Source organism: Geotrypetes seraphini, chromosome 16 (genome assembly GCF_902459505.1).
Source record: "Geotrypetes seraphini chromosome 16, aGeoSer1.1, whole genome shotgun sequence".
NCBI classification, from domain to species: domain Eukaryota; kingdom Metazoa; phylum Chordata; class Amphibia; order Gymnophiona; family Dermophiidae; genus Geotrypetes; species Geotrypetes seraphini.
In genome coordinates this window covers 27187323-27202934 of record NC_047099.1, presented here as the reverse complement: position 1 = coordinate 27202934, position 15612 = coordinate 27187323, and the positions used below count along the sequence as shown (strand labels likewise).

The following is a 15612-nucleotide window of genomic DNA, read 5'->3' as shown; positions in this document are numbered from 1 at the left end:
TAGCTACAATAGTTTGTTGGGTTTTGGTTTTTTTACTATTGAGCATGTGCGACCATCTTGCCTCTGGAGCTCCACCCCTGAGTCTGTCAGTATGTCTCTAGCTCATTCAAAAAGCTGTTTAGAGGGGATGGAGGGCGGGCAAGTGTGGCTGCATTCCCCTGCTGTCTACGGAGAACACTTTATTATAGGTAAGCAACTTGCTTTCTCCGATAGACAAGCAGGGTAATGCAGCCCCACTTGTTGATAAGTCACTAGCTTGACAAAAAATGGGAGGAGGTAAATCCATTCTTTGATTGTTTGTTTGGTGGGTGGTTTTTTTTTTATAAGAACAGATTGTCCAAACTGAACATCTTGTGCTGAACTCTGGTCTAAACCATAAAGCTTAATAAAACATATTAACTGACGACCAAGTTGCTGCTTTGCAGATATCTTGTATGGGAACTGCTCTCAAGCCTGCAACTGATGAAGCTGTCGCTCGTACCTGATGCATTTCAATGTGACCTGGAGGAGACATGGAAGCTATCTTGTAAGAAAAAGAGATGCAATGAGCAATCCACAAAGATATAGCTCGTTTCGAAATTGCATGTCCTTGAGTAACTGCATTGAAATAAACAGATAGTTGATTGGTGGTACAGATAGAAGCAGTCCTGTCTAGGTAGGAAAGTACCGCTCTTTTGCAGTCCTGTGTGTGAAGAGTTTGCTCCGTTGAAGAATGATGTGGAAGAAGAAAGAATAATGGCAAAGAAATGGATTTATTGAAGTGAAAATCTGTAACTACCTTTGGAGAACTTTGGAAGAGTACTAAGAAGTACTGTGTCGGGAAAAAATAAAAGATATGTGTCATAGATGATCAGTGCTTGCAAGTCGCTAACTTTCTGGTCAAAGTAAGGGCCACTAAAAAAGCTGTTGTCCATGTGAAGAACTGTAGTGCAGCAGATCCCAACGATTCAAAGGGATCCTTCAGCAACTACCTGTAGTCCAAAACCATGGGGGGATCAGCGCTAGGGGTGAGCGACCTTGAAAGAGACCTGGGAGTGATGGTAGACACAACATTGAAGGCGTCGGCACAGTGTGCAATAGCCTCAAGGAAAGCAAACAAAATGTTGGGTATCATTAAGAAGGGTATCACGACCAGAAAGAAGGAAGTCATCCTGCCACTGTATCGTGCTATGGTGCGCCGCACCTGGAGTACTGTGTTCAATTCTGGTCGCCTTACCTCAAGAAGGACATGGAGGTACTTGAGAGAGTTCAAAGAAGAGCAACTAAGCTAATAAAGGGTATGGAGGACCTCTCATATACTGACAGACTGAAAAGGCTAGGGCTTTTCTTCCTGGAAAAGCGGAGACTTAGAGGAGACATGATAGAAACCTTCAAGATCATGAAGGGCATAGAAAAAATAGACAGGGACAGATTTTTCAAATTAAGGGGATCAACAAGTACAAGGGGGCACTCAGAGAAATTGAAAGGGGAGAAGTTTAGAACAAACGCTAGGAAGTTCTTTTTCACACAGAGGGTGGTGGATACATTGAACGCGCTACCGGAGGATGTGATAAACAGGAGCACGCTACAGGGGTTCAAAGAAGCTTTGGATAGGTACTTGGAAGACAAAGGGATTGAGGGGTACAGATAAGAGTAGAGGTATATTATAGGGATGGGATTAGAGGTAAATTAATCAGGGATCACTGTTCAGGCACTAGGCCTGATGGGCCGCCGCGGGAGTGGACCACTGGGCAGGATGGACCTCTGGTCTGACTCAGCGGGGGCAACTTCTTATGTTCTTATGTTGACATCCCAGGTTGAAGGTGGAGTACGAAATGGAGGTCGAAGATTTTGAAGACCTCGCAAAATCTGAGAAACCCCGAGGATGTTATGAAAGTGATTTTCCATTCACAACAATAGTGATAGGTCGATTTAGCTGAAAAATGAAGGCGTACAGAGTTGGTCTGAAGACCTGAATTTGATAAGTGTAGTGAGTAAGTTAAGATTTGATCCTCATGGTAGCAGAATGAGTCTTGATCTTGTGAGCCTGCCCAGATGGAAAAAACCTTTCCATTTCAACTGATAAAGACTACCTGATAGATGGCTTTCTAGCTGCAAGAAGTATCATTTGTACTGCTGACGAGACTGAAACATCAGTGAGGATGGGTTGTTCAATTCCCATGCTGTGAGATGGAGGCTGCAAAGATTGGAATGGAACAGATGACTGTTCCATTGGGAGAGATTTGGGAAGCATCCAGAAGGTCCAAAAGAATGGGAGACAAGCTTTTGTCTGGCCAGCAGGGCGCTAAGAGAAACAGTTGAGCTCCATCTCTGATGGTCTTCTGAAGAACTTTGGAGATTATTGAAAACTGCGGGAGCGTGTACAACCTATTGGAAGTACATGGCATTTGAGAAAACATATCTTGCACCTGCATGAGGGGCAGGTCAGAAGGAGCAATAATGCACAACTTGAACCTAGTTTGCGGAAATAAATAGATTCATCACAGGAGTGCCCCATTGTTGAAAAATTGCATTGTCGAATGAATATTGCTTGCACTTCTATGGAGAGGGGGATAGAGCAAAAACCCCTAGACAATGGGCCCGTCTGCAAAGACAAAGAGGGGGTAATGACCCTGAACTGCCTTATTCGTGTAGATAGAACAGCGCTACTTGGTTGTCTGTTTGAATAAGAAGCTGTGTGTTGCGAACCCACTGGTTAAATGTTCAAAGTATAGAATAAATTGCTCAAAGCCAAACTGCTCAAAGCTCCTGTAGAGTGATGTGAAAATGGAGTTCTCTTGTTGACCACTGACCTTGAATCTGGAGGTGGGTGAGATGTGCTCACCAGCCTTTATTTGATGGATCTGTGGTAATGGTGTGAAGAGGAGGTGGAGACTAGCACAGACTCCCTTGTTTGAGGCCAGAACAGTGAATCCCCCAAGACAGGGAAGCATTGATTCTAGCTGATAGAAGAACCAAGATGGCTAGAGATTGAGTATGGTAATATCCATTATCCCAGGACAAGCAGGCAGCATATTCTCACTGATGGATGATGTCACCGACGGAGCCCTGGTACGGGTCACTTTAAAAGTGCATCGCCACTTTAAGAATTCAAAAAGTTAGCGATAGCCCGAAACGCACATGCTTGAGTGCCTTCCCGCCCAATGAGGGCGCGCGGTCCTTCAGTTTCTTGGTTTCTGTGGAGCTAAGAAGTCACATTTCAACGGCTGTTGAAAAATTTTCTTTTCACTGCCTTCCCGCTCTTGTGGTTTTCTGACTTTTTAGTCAGTTTTTTATTTTCTTTCATTTTTAATTTAAAAAAAACCCAACTAAACATTTCTAGCTTCTTTATTTTTTCTTTTACCATCGTCGGTTAGGCTTGGTGGGGCCTCCAGGAAACCAGCCACTCAACAATGTTTCCATCACAAGTGATCTAGGTTTTTGTTATTGATGTCTTCTTTATCTTCATGTTCCATATTCCTACATAGTGGAATTGCTCACCGATTATTTTCTTCTTTTATTTGATTTTAGTCTTGAGTCTATATCTCTCAGACTTATTTTCAGTGCTATTGCAGTTTTGGTTTGTCAGTCGAGGGTCAACCTCTTACTGCTTATCCTCTGGTTTCCAGATTCATGACAGGGGTTTTTCACGTGTAACCACAACTCCTGTTTTTTCCTGTCGTTTGGGCCCTATTGTGGTCCTTTCCACTTGGTTTTCAGGTTTCTGGTAGGCTTTTTTCCCCTGTGAAACCACCTCTGCAGTCTCCTCATGTCCTCTGGGACTTTTATGTAGTTCTTTCCAGTTTGTTTGAGGCCATGGATCCTCTTCAGTTTCTTGCCTGGAAAGTAGTTTTTTCTTACTGTTCTCCCTCTACCAGGAGGGTCGGTGAGTTCCAAACATTAGTAGCAGATTCATCCTTCACAGTTTTCCTCATGATAAGGTGGTTCTGCGTCCACATCCACAATTTCTTCTACAAGTTGTCACTTTTCACCTCATTCTCCTACTGGAGAACCTGTTTTGTATACTTTGGATTGTACATGGGCTTTCATCTGCTACTTTGACCGGCCAAAGCCACAACAACCTTCTCCTTACTTTTCTTTTGATCCACACCAGTTAAGGTATCCTGTATTCAAGGGAACAATATCCGCCTGGCTGGCTGCCTACATCTCGTTCTGCTATGCTCAGACTGGCTTGACACGAGAAAGTCATGTCCCAGCCTACAGAGTTACAGTTCTGGCAGCTTTTGTTGCTTTCCTTAGATCTACATCATTGAGGAACTCGGTAAAGCTGCCACCTGGTCCTCAGTTCATACCTTCACTTCTCACTACTGTCTGGATTTTTTCTCCAGACGGGATGGGCACTTCGGCCAATCTGTATTTCAATATATATTTTCTTTGGCCAACTCTCCCACCATCCCATGTCTGTTAGCTTGGAGGTCACCCATCAGTGAGAATATGCTGCCTGCTTGTCCTGGGATAAAGCAGAGTTACTTACCGTAACAGGTGTTATCCAGCAGGAAGATATTCTCACAACCCACCCACCTCCCCTGGTTGGCTTCTTAGCTGGCATATCTTAAGTGAAGGACCACGTGCCCTCATTGGGCGGGAAGGCACTCGTGCATGCGCAGTTCAGGCTATCGCTAACTTTTGAATTCTTAAAGTAGCGATGCACTTTTAAAGTGGTCTGTACCAGGGCTCCATTGGTGACGACATCCATCAGTGAGAATATCTGCCTGCTGTCCCTGGATAACACCTATTACAGTAAGTAACTGTGCTTTTAGGTCGACGTCATTGCAGAGGACACATGTATAGACTGGCATGTGGCACTTTAGGAAGGATGCCGCCATGTGACTTAAGACACCTCGCATGCTGGGAGAGAGGAAGGCTGGTTCATCTGATTTTCGAGTAATGACTGCTAGATGACGCTTCTCTAGTAGATAAGCCCTTGCAGAGACAGTGTCGAGTTGTGCGCCAATATATATAAGGGAACGCACAGGCTGGAGATTTGATTTGTTAAAAATGAAGAGAAACAACCAGTGCTTGGAGAGAGTGCACCATGGCTTGAATAATAAGCAATAACTGCTTCCTGGAGTGTGCCACTAGGAACCAGTCATCCCGGTAAGGAAATATGTGACATCATTTCTTGAGGTCAGCTGCTTCCACCACCAAACCCTTTATGACTACCCATGGAGCTGATGAGAGACTGAAAAACCGAACTTTTTCTGGTGCGAGATGGATGGAGGTTGAGGGTAGGTCAAAGACCTTGTGTCCTCAGGAATGAGAGAGAACCTGGAATAGAATCCCTGGAACTGTTGTTGTTTGGGAACTTCCTTGATTGTGTTGTTCTGTAGTGAGATGGATAACCTGGACATACAGATGGATAAACTGGACATACTGGCCTCACTTGTGTATGCTGGACACTATAGACATTTTTAACCTATATTTTCCCGTAGCCTAAACCAGCTTTCCTTTCAGATGGAACAGCCTGTCTGTGAACACATGTATCCTTTGAAATGCTAACCCAGCTGGCCTTTGCTGCAAAGTTCCTGTCTCCATTCCCTGCTGGGAGGATACTTCTCTAAGGTTCTGCTGAGCTGTTATCAGTGCTGTATGACTTCACATATGCCAGGCACCCTGGAAAGCCATAAAACATTTATAACAAGCAACATTCCCTGCAGGATGAAAGAGGAGTAAGAGATGTAGGAGCCTGATACCAAGACAGAACTCTTACCCAGGCTGGCCTGTCTCTGAAGCAAGTTATGGGAACCAAGCACAGCTGGGGTGCTGGAGGTCACCCTTGCAAACTTTCTGCATAAGACTATCTACAAGGACACCATCCTAAAGATGCACAGCATTGTAAAACCACAAATTAGCATCTCCAAGGTGATAAGGATCTCAGAGCTGGAGGAAGAAAGTTCACGAAGAATTTCTCTCTTTCTGCTCGGGCCCCCCTCCTGGGGGGGGGGAGAAGTGAGAGAGGCGTGGACTGGGGGGAGGAATAGTTAGGTATACATTTTTGTACCAATAGGGAAGTACATGACCAGAGTTCGGGGATGTGCTTTTTTGGAATGAAGAAAGAATTTCTCTGTATAAAACAAAACGTGCATCACAGGTAGAGCCAGAGAGAGATTCACTTGCTTATGCTGCGGGGATGTGCTAGCCCCCTGCTAAGCATATGAGTGTAAGTTCTACTCTCCATTGCATATTCTAAACTGACAATATATTTCTTTCTACTATGCCTTTGCTGCTGTAATTTTGTAAATCTTTATACTAACAATAGAAAATATTGTCTGTTTTGGAAAATACAATGCCGTCTCGTAGTCATTCCACTGAGATAAAATAAGTGGCATTACTTCAGTAGTAATAGTGAAAATTTCTCCTTCAGCTGAAGAATGTAATGATGCAGAATCTTGGATGGCGGGGGAATATCAGAGTGGGGATAGTGAGGAAGGAAAGTTGCGGGAGTAGTCCTGAGCCATAATGGTGAGGACCTAATTGTCTGTGGTGATTTCCTGCCATATTGAGAAAAAATGGATTGGCTGGATGTTGTTTATGATCCCGTGAGCCTTGTTTTTGAGGCGATAAAAGAGACTGAAATCTCAAACTAGAAGCTGTAGCCTAAGGAGCGACGCTTCTAAAGGTAGTATTGTTGAAAAGAATTGTTGGTGGTGTGATGTATAATATGGGAAAACAAAAGAAGACCTGTGCAAGAGTTGAACTTGGTTCTGAGGATGTGCTGAGAGCTCTTGCATGTCTATAGAATCCTCTTTGAGCTGCGAGACCGTATCTTTTTCCCTTTCACTAAGAAGAGTATCTCCCAAACATGGGGAATCTGGTAATCCGTCATGAAGATCTGTTCTAAGGATTATTATAATTTATTTATTTATTCATTTTTTTAGATAAGTGCACTCTTGTAATGCCAGGTAGAGATCTTGAATTTCTACAGGCGAGGCAGTGTCCAATTGCTGTAAAATGGAGTGTTGAAATTGTAAAAACTGCAATTGATGCTAAGATTTTTGATGTGAGCATGGATCCTTGATAAACTTTACATCTAATCAAATCCAGGAAACCAAAATTCTTCTCCGGAGGTGATTTAAATTGGATCTTTGAGGATTTGGACTTATGAATGACTGACTCAGATACCATGGAGTGATAGGTCAGTTGTTGAAGATCAGGTCCAGGTGCCTTTACTACTCTGTGATTCAGATCAAGACATCTGGAAGAAGTGGACACGGATTGGGGCTTTTGCCAATTAGCCAATTGAAGATCTTGAAGGATTTAATGCACTGGAAGTGTAACAAATCTTTCCAAGAGAGTTTGCAAGATTTGAGGATTGCCTGAAAATCCTTCCTATTTGCCAGCCTGACAGCCTGAAAAACGTGCAGGAAGTTGGAATTTTTTATTTTTTTTAAGACCCGTAGGATAGGAAAATTCTTCGTCTGGTGTGTGAGAAGAAGGATCTGTGTCTAAAAGTGTAGTAACAGGAGAATCACACCAATCATGTGTGGGATATGTCTGATAGAGAGTTCGGACACAACATACATGAGGAAGCACACTGGTCAACATAAGAGGTCATTGGTGAACTGCTCCTGAAAAAGAAGGGTACGGAGATTTTGCTGCAGAAGCACACTGGTCAACATTGGTGAACTACAGAAATGTAGAACTGCCTGTCATAATAATTTTTTTTTTTTAAAAGAGAAAAAATAAAGGTCCAAAATAGTATCCATAGGAGGATGTAGGGTTGCTACTGGCAGTAGCTGAAGTATAAAAGCCTGGCAGGAGGTGGCAAGTTCTGAGAAATATTAGAAGGAGACACTGACTTCTTTGTGGCAGAGGCATCTTTAGAGATAACACAAAGACTTACCTGGAGCATCCAACGTTTTGTTCTGGGAGGTCTGCGAGGCAGGAACAGTGCCCGCAGGAGGTCTCACAGATTTTGTCCTTCTGTAGTGAAGCAGTCGCGGTCTGTTTCTGTGAGCTGTGAACTGCTTTTACTGGAGCCAGGAGAGTGCTGGATACATCCTCCACTGGCTGCTTGTATGCATCACTCACCGCCTGAGCCAGTGACTGTATGTCCTACGGCTGCAGTGAAGAGGAGTTGCCAACCCCTGGCAGAACCTCTCCTGGGCCTTGAGGGAGAAGAGGAATCAAGGACAAAAGCAGCCTTGGCAAGCTCGCAGCGCCGTTGGCACGGAGTATCGCCGGAATTGAGCCACTGTCATCGGTCTTGATGTTTCTTTTCTTTTGTTTTCAAGAGGCATGGAGAAGGGGAGAGCTGTAACTGGCTTCAGTTGGTTTGGGAAAAAACTGACAGGCTCCAGAGGCAAGGTGGTCGCACATGCTCAGTAGTAAAAATAACCCCCAGCAAACTACTGTAGCTAGGGGAGAGTTCTGTCAGGCATGCTCAGTTCAGGGATTTCACCAGCAAGTGTGGCTGCATTACCCTGCTTGTCTCTTGGAGAATTTTAGCTAATCCTGTGCTCATCCAATTATTTCACATAAAATTGAAATCACAACATCTGATGTAGATTTCAGCCAGGCTCTTCGATCTGTGTTTTGGTAGAGCCACTCTTGGGGAATGTTGTCTTTTTGAGATACTGTCCACTCATGGCTTGTTTACCACTATCTGCTTTTCAGCCAGTGATCACTCACCCTCAGACTTGTGCTAACCAATTGTCTCTCATGTGACTGCAGGTTCCTATCTCCAGTTCTCGTAATACCATCCTGGAGTTATCTGTGTTTGATAAGCATCGGCGCAAGTTTGATAACTTCACCTCACTGTTATTGATATGGAAACTCTCCAATGACACCCTAGCACAGTTCTCTACAGCCATGTCCATGCAGATGGTGGCAAAGGATGATGGCACAGGACAGACACGTCTGCATGGCAAGTGTAATGTGCTGCTGACAGGAGAGCATGGATTTCAGGGAATTTTATTTTGCAAATTTTGAAGCACCATTTTGCTAACCACTGAAAGCTGCAGAAATTTCTGGAAGGAGTGGGACACAAGACAACACAGACTCCGCTGCCTCCTCAGTGTGTACATTTAGAGACATAAGAACCAATGCCTCCTGCCCTCATGTTAGGGAGACATGAAATCTTGTACTATATTCAGCAGAGTGCGGTGGGGAACTAAATCATCCAAAAAGGTGCTCCACTGCCCCCCCCCCCCAAGTTAGGAGAATATGAAACACTGTGGTCTTCCTGCTTCCTGATGTCACTTCCAGAAGGAGGAATATATCGATCACTTCAATTTCTCATTGTTTTCTGTCCTTACCTTGCAGGACAGCATAAGTTGGAGGTGAAACAGATGAAAGGGTCCCTGCTAGTCACAGTGAGCTGCATGGGATATGAGGAAGGAATCTTCCCCACGGTGAGTGATACTTTCAGCAGTTCACTTGCAGTGCTGCAGTTCATAAGGCACTTGGGGCGTGGGTATTAGAGTGAGTGTATGCTTGTGTACAGGGAGCTCTGAACACATCAGAGATCATATTAGTAATCGAAAACTCTATAGACTGATAGTTAGTACCACTTGTACCAACCACACAAATTGGTTGTTTCAAATTGCCTCTCAAGGAATACATAAAGGCAGAGGAGGGGTCAGGATCAGAGTAGTGAAATTCAGCTGCTCTATGTATAAATTATGCAGTTAGAACATGTCAAATTTTATGCAGATAAATCCATACAATGCTAAATGTGTGGCGCAGTGGTTAGAGCCACAGCCTCAGCACCCTAAGTTTCTGGGTTCAAATACAACCTTCTTGTGACCCTGGGAAAGTCACTTAATCCCCAAAAATACCTTCTCAAGTGTCATTTCAATTTTCTTAGACCAAGTTATCCATAGGTGTAAATCCACTATGAATAGCTCATAAACTTAATTCCTTTTAGTTACTATCTAAGGGGCTGAGCCTCAGATCCCCGTGTGTTGTATATGAGACACTGCTTCTGGCTCACCACACAATTGTTTCCCACGTACTCACCTTTATAGGACCCCCAGGGACCCCTGAAGAAGACTTTTTGTCGAAACACGGACCATGTTGGGTCCTGTATCCCTAGCGGACTAGGTCCTTTAAGGCTCTTATATGGATGATTTATTTTTATGTGGATGGAATTGTTTTATGTGGATGATTTCAGTGTACCTTTGGAACTTTGACACTTTCAAATAAAGTCCATTTGGGAACATCGTCACTCCACAGTTTTTTTTGGTTTTCTCTGGATTTTCTTCTTTGTGGATATTTTGGGGTCAAATCCTTTTGTTTTTTTGTGGTGTTGGAAATGCATATTCATGATTGACACCACTAATACATACCCCAAATTCAGAAAAAACTGAAAAAGTGGTTCTTTCAGAAATCGCTGAGGACCGAGCCTGACCCCATACTGTAGAGTTACTAAGCATAAACTCTGTATATTATATATGTATCTATAAGTATAATGAATGTAAATCCACCTTGAACTCCAATGTGGAGGATTCAGCGGGATATAAGACCAGATATAACATAACAAGACCTGAAAAACTACAAGCATGATGCCAGCCCAGAAGCCTAAAAGAACAACTTTTCATTAAGTTAGCCTTTATTAAGGAAGACTGTGCATGTATGGGGAAAATGTATGGCTTGTGTGTGTGTGTAAGGAGACTCCAAGAGAAACTGAATACATGTGTGTTTTACTTATGTGTCTGTAAATAGAATTTGATTTACGCTAATAAGAAGCTTAGTGTGACATTTGCTGTGGATGTTGTACAAAATCAATAATTTACCGAATGAAAATAGTGACGTTTTTGGTGCTATGAAGGAAATGTTTGTGTTGGCATCTCTGTGTATGACTTTGACTCCCTAGGTTCCTTTCCCGCCACTGGCCTCTGCAGCTGTGGAACTTGTGCTGGTGGATGATGTCACAGTGGTACCCAACAATGCTACGTTGTACAACCATCCTGATACCAAGGTAAGAGGGCAGTGGAGCCCTCCAGATTCCAGAGTATGAGAGAATGGGTTATACCAATGGTCCATCTAGCCCAATATCCTGTTTCCACAGTGGCCAATCCAGATCACACGTGTGATTGTATGTGATGATCTTAAGGTGGCCAAACAGGTTGAAAAGACGACAGCGAAAGCTAGAAGGATGCTAGGTTGCATAGGGAGAGGTTTGGCCAGTAGGAAAAAGTAGGTATTGATGCCTCTGTATAAGACTCTGGTGAGACCTCATTTGGAATATTGTGTACAATTCTGGAGGCTGCACCTTCAAAAAGATATAAAAGGATAGAGTCAGTCCAGAAGAAGGCTACTAAAATGGTATGTGGTCTTTGTGATAAGGCGTATGGGGACAGACTTAAAGATCTCAATCTGTATACTTTGGAGGAAAGCGGGAGAGGAGAGATATGATAGTCGTTTAAATATATACACAATATAAATGTGCATGAGTCGAGTCTCTTTCATTTTAAAGGAAACTCTGCAATGAGAGGGCATAGGATGAAGTTAAGAGGTGATAGGCTCCGGAGTAATCTGAGGAAATACTTTTTTACAGAAAGGGTGGTAAATGCGTGGAATAGTCTCCCGGAAGAGGTGGTAGAAACAGAGGCTGTGTCTGAATTCAAGAGGGCTGGGGATAGGCACGTGGGATCTCTCAGAGAGAGAAAGAGATAATGGTTACTGCAAATGGGCAGACTAGATGGTCCATTTGGCCTTTATCTGCCATAGTTAGATTGTGAGCCTTTGGGATAGTAAGGGAATTTCCAAGTACCTATCTTATTTATTTTTATTTATTGTATCTTTTAATGTATCATTTTTGTAAACCGCTTAGAAACCTCATGGTTATTAGCGGTATATAAGAATTAAATTAAATTAAATCTTGTTTCTATGTTTCTACAAGTACCTGATAGAATCCCAAATAGCAACATTTCATGCTACCAATCCAGGACAAGCAGTGGTTTCCCCCATGTCTGTCTCAATACAAGACTATGGACTTTTCCTCCAGGAACTTGTCCAAACCTTTTTTTAGACCCATCTTTGTTAATCGCTGTAACCACATCCTCTGGCAATGAGGTCCAGAGCTTAACTATTCTGAGTGATAAATTATTTTATTCTATTGGTTTTTAAAAGTATTTTCCTGTAACTTAACTGAGTGTCCCCTAGTAAAAAATTGATTCACTTGTCCTACATCACTCAGGATTTTGTAGACCTCAATCATATCTCCTCACAGCCATCTCTTTTCCAAGCTGAACAGCCCTAATCCTCTTCAGTCTTTCCTCACATAAGAGGAGTTTGATCCCCTTTATCATCTTGGTCACTCTTCTTTGAACCTTTTCTAGTTCCGCTATATCTTTTTTTGAGATACACTGACCAAAACTGAATACAATACTCAAGTTGAGATCACACCATGGAGCAATACAGAAGCATAATATCCTTAGTTTTGTTAACCATTAGAGAATGATATGGGGATAAATTTGTAATTGACAATTGTTATTAATTGGTATATGGGTGGGAGGGGGGGGCTTCTTATATAATAATTTATTTGAAGTAACATAAATTGGTATCTGGGAGGGTGGGATGGGTTTCTTTATATAATTATTTATTTGGAATAATATAAATAAGAATGTCAAGTGATGATTTAAGGTCTTTCTGAATGATTGTTGTACACTTGTTGTAATTTTTTGAAAATAAATAAAGACATTAAAAAAAAAAAGTCTTTATTCATTTTCAAAAATTACAAGTGTACAACAATCATTCATAAATATCTTAATTAATCACTTGACATTCTTATTTGTAACATTCCAAATAAATAATTATATAAGAAGCCCACCCCTCCCACCCTTATACTAATAAATAACAATTATCAATTATTATCCTTCATAATCCCACCCCCCCTTATCTTGTCCAATATTTAGGTGTTTAAGATGTCTGATCACCAGAATAAATCGTCAATGGCCCCCAAATCTTTTAAAACTTATTATAATTGCCTTGTTGTAGAGCAAATACCCTTTCCATTTTATAAATATGACACACTGAATTCCACCAAAAAGTATAATTCAGTTTAGTATAATCTTTCCAATTCCCTGTAATCTGCTGAATGGCAATCCCTGTTAATATTAATAAAAGTTTATTATTATTTGCTGAAATTTGGCTTTTAAATCTCATTGAAGTACCAAATAATATAGTATCATATGAAAGGGCAACATGATTTTCTAACAATGAATTAATTTGGGGCCAAATTAACTTCCAAAAGGCATTTATACAGGGACAAAAAAATATCAAATGATCTAATGTCCCAGCACAAGCCTTGAACACTTATGATTTTAAATTATTTGAAGTTTGTGCAGATGAGGAAGGAGCTGGTAGGAATGGGGCAGGGACAGGAAAAGAACTCACGGGGACAGGAAAATGAGTTCCCATGGGGACCGGGAAAAATCTGTCCCAGTGTCATTCTCTATTAACCATTCCTTTTCTAATAATTCCTAGCATCCTGTTTGCTTTTTTGGCCACTGTCGCACATTGGGCAGAAGGTTTCAGCATATTGTCTACAATGATACTTAGATCATTTTCTTGGGCGCTCATCCCTAAGGTGGACCCTAGCATCTGGTAACTATGATTTGGATTATTCTTCTCAATGTGCATCACATTGCATTTGTCCACATTAAATTTCATCTGCCATTTGGAAGCCCAGTCTTCCAATTTCCTAAGGTCTTCCTGCAATTTTTCATAGTCTGCATGTGTTTAACAACCTTTAATAGTTTAGAGTTATCTACAAATTTAATCACCTCACTTATTCTGATTTCCAGATCATTTATAAATATGTTAAATAGCACCGGTCCCAGTACATATCCCTTTGGCACTCCACTATTTACCCTCCTCCATTGAGAAGAATGGCCATTTAACCCTTCCCTTTAATTTTCTCAGGAGTCTCTCATGAAGAACTTTGTGAAAAGCTTTCAGAAAATCTAGATACACTAGGTCAACCAACTTACCTTTATCACACCTTCAAAGAAAGGCAGTAAATTGGTGAGGCAAGACCTCCTATGGCTGAAGTCATGTTGGCTCTGTCCCATTAAACCATGTTTTTCTATATGTTCCATAATTTTAATCTTTTAAATAGTTTTCACTATTTTGCCCAGCACTGAAGTCAGGCATACCAGTCTATAATTTCCCGGATCGCCCCTGGAATAGGATTAACAGACATCTGGGAAAACCTGCACATGTCCTCTTTTTAGAGAACTGTCCAGGTTTCCGGACGGACTTTCCAAAGCCTGTCAGTTTGTCCAGGTTTTGGAAAGCCTCCAAGCTCCGGCTGCATTTGGAGGGCCTTCAACAAGCATGCACAGATGATGTTGCCTGCTTCTGCGTATGCTGGAGGCCCTACAGATGCAGCCTGGAGGTCGGGTAAAAGAGAAGTGGCTTTATGGGGGTGGGGCTGGAGGCAGAACGGGGTGGGTTGAAAACAGAACAAGACAGGGCGGGACCTTGTGTCCAGGTTTTTCCTTCTTTAAATCTGGAAACCCTACCCTGGAACCTTTTTTAAAAATCAGCTTAGCATTGGCCAGTCTCCAGGTACTAAGGACAATTTTAGCAATAGGTTACAGATCACTAACAGGAAAATGGTGCCTTTACCTGAGTCCTAGTAAGGGGAGGGTGGGAGAGGCCGTGTCTGGTTTTTAAAATCAATGGAAGGCTGTACCTGGATCTCATTACTGCTATGTAAAGAGCAGACCCTGAATAAAGGAACTGATAAGGGAAAGTGGGCTGGACACTATCTGATGATGTGCCTGGGGAGGGATGCCTGAATCTCATGACTGATGCTGTGATATGAGTAGAGGGTCACATGGCAAGGGGGTAAGGCCATGCCTAAATCCCACAACTGGGGGGAGGGGAAGGAGAAACATACCTGGATTCTGCAACTAAAGGGGAGGGAGAGCCAGTGTTTGATTTATAAAACTGTCCTTTTTTGTCATAGGAGATCTTTTTGCTGGTGGAGGGGTCAGGCTACTTCCTGGTGAATGTTAGTGACAATGAAATTGTGAACATTTCTTACAAGGAAACTGACAGCTGGGTTCAGGTGAGATGGGCAGAGGATGGTTTGGAGTGAGCTCCGAGTTGCTGTTGTCTCAGTGAGGGTCAGTGATGATGCTCTTGATCTGGGAATCTAAATAGAGATGTTGCATTGTCTTGTCCTCTACAGGTCACGCCCGTGCATCCTGGAGCTCTCACCATGGCTGTCTATGACTTGTGTTTGGCCTTTGAGGGGCCAGCACTGGCATCACTGCGTGTCTCAGATATATTTGACCTGGATGTGGATGTAGTTGACAAGGTGAGGCATATTCAGCATAACTCTTGTAAGATTATGCAATGTATGTATTCATCCTTTCTCCTCTGAAATTTCTATAATTTGTGAGCAATTGTAATTTGCTCCTCTGCACTGTGTGATACCTGAACAGATCTTTTGCCCAGTATCATCATGTTGGTTTAGAGAAATCCAGCAAAATTTTTTTATTTATTTTCCAGATTGAAATTGGCAAGACTGCTATAGTCACCCTGAGAGTTCTTGACACATACAAACAACCTTTCCTGAATAAATATTTCAGGAACATGTACTTGAAGCTACAGGCTGCCTCCTCCATTGTTACACTGGCGTGAGTCGGATTTATT

General features: G+C 42.3%; 1 protein-coding gene across 3 annotated transcripts in view; it reads left to right on the top strand.

Moving 5' to 3' along the window:
* LOC117349890 (nuclear pore membrane glycoprotein 210-like) overlaps positions 1 to 15612 on the top strand; it is a 181897-nt gene that overhangs the window by 79658 nt on the left and 86627 nt on the right. For all 3 annotated transcript variants that reach the window (XM_033923574.1, XM_033923576.1, XM_033923577.1), the window contains 6 exons: positions 8674 to 8866; positions 9265 to 9353; positions 10817 to 10921; positions 14921 to 15022; positions 15146 to 15274; positions 15469 to 15596. In XM_033923574.1, coding sequence (XP_033779465.1) covers positions 8674 to 8866; positions 9265 to 9353; positions 10817 to 10921; positions 14921 to 15022; positions 15146 to 15274; positions 15469 to 15596 — 746 coding nt within the window. The remainder of the gene's footprint in view (positions 1 to 8673; positions 8867 to 9264; positions 9354 to 10816; positions 10922 to 14920; positions 15023 to 15145; positions 15275 to 15468; positions 15597 to 15612) is intronic.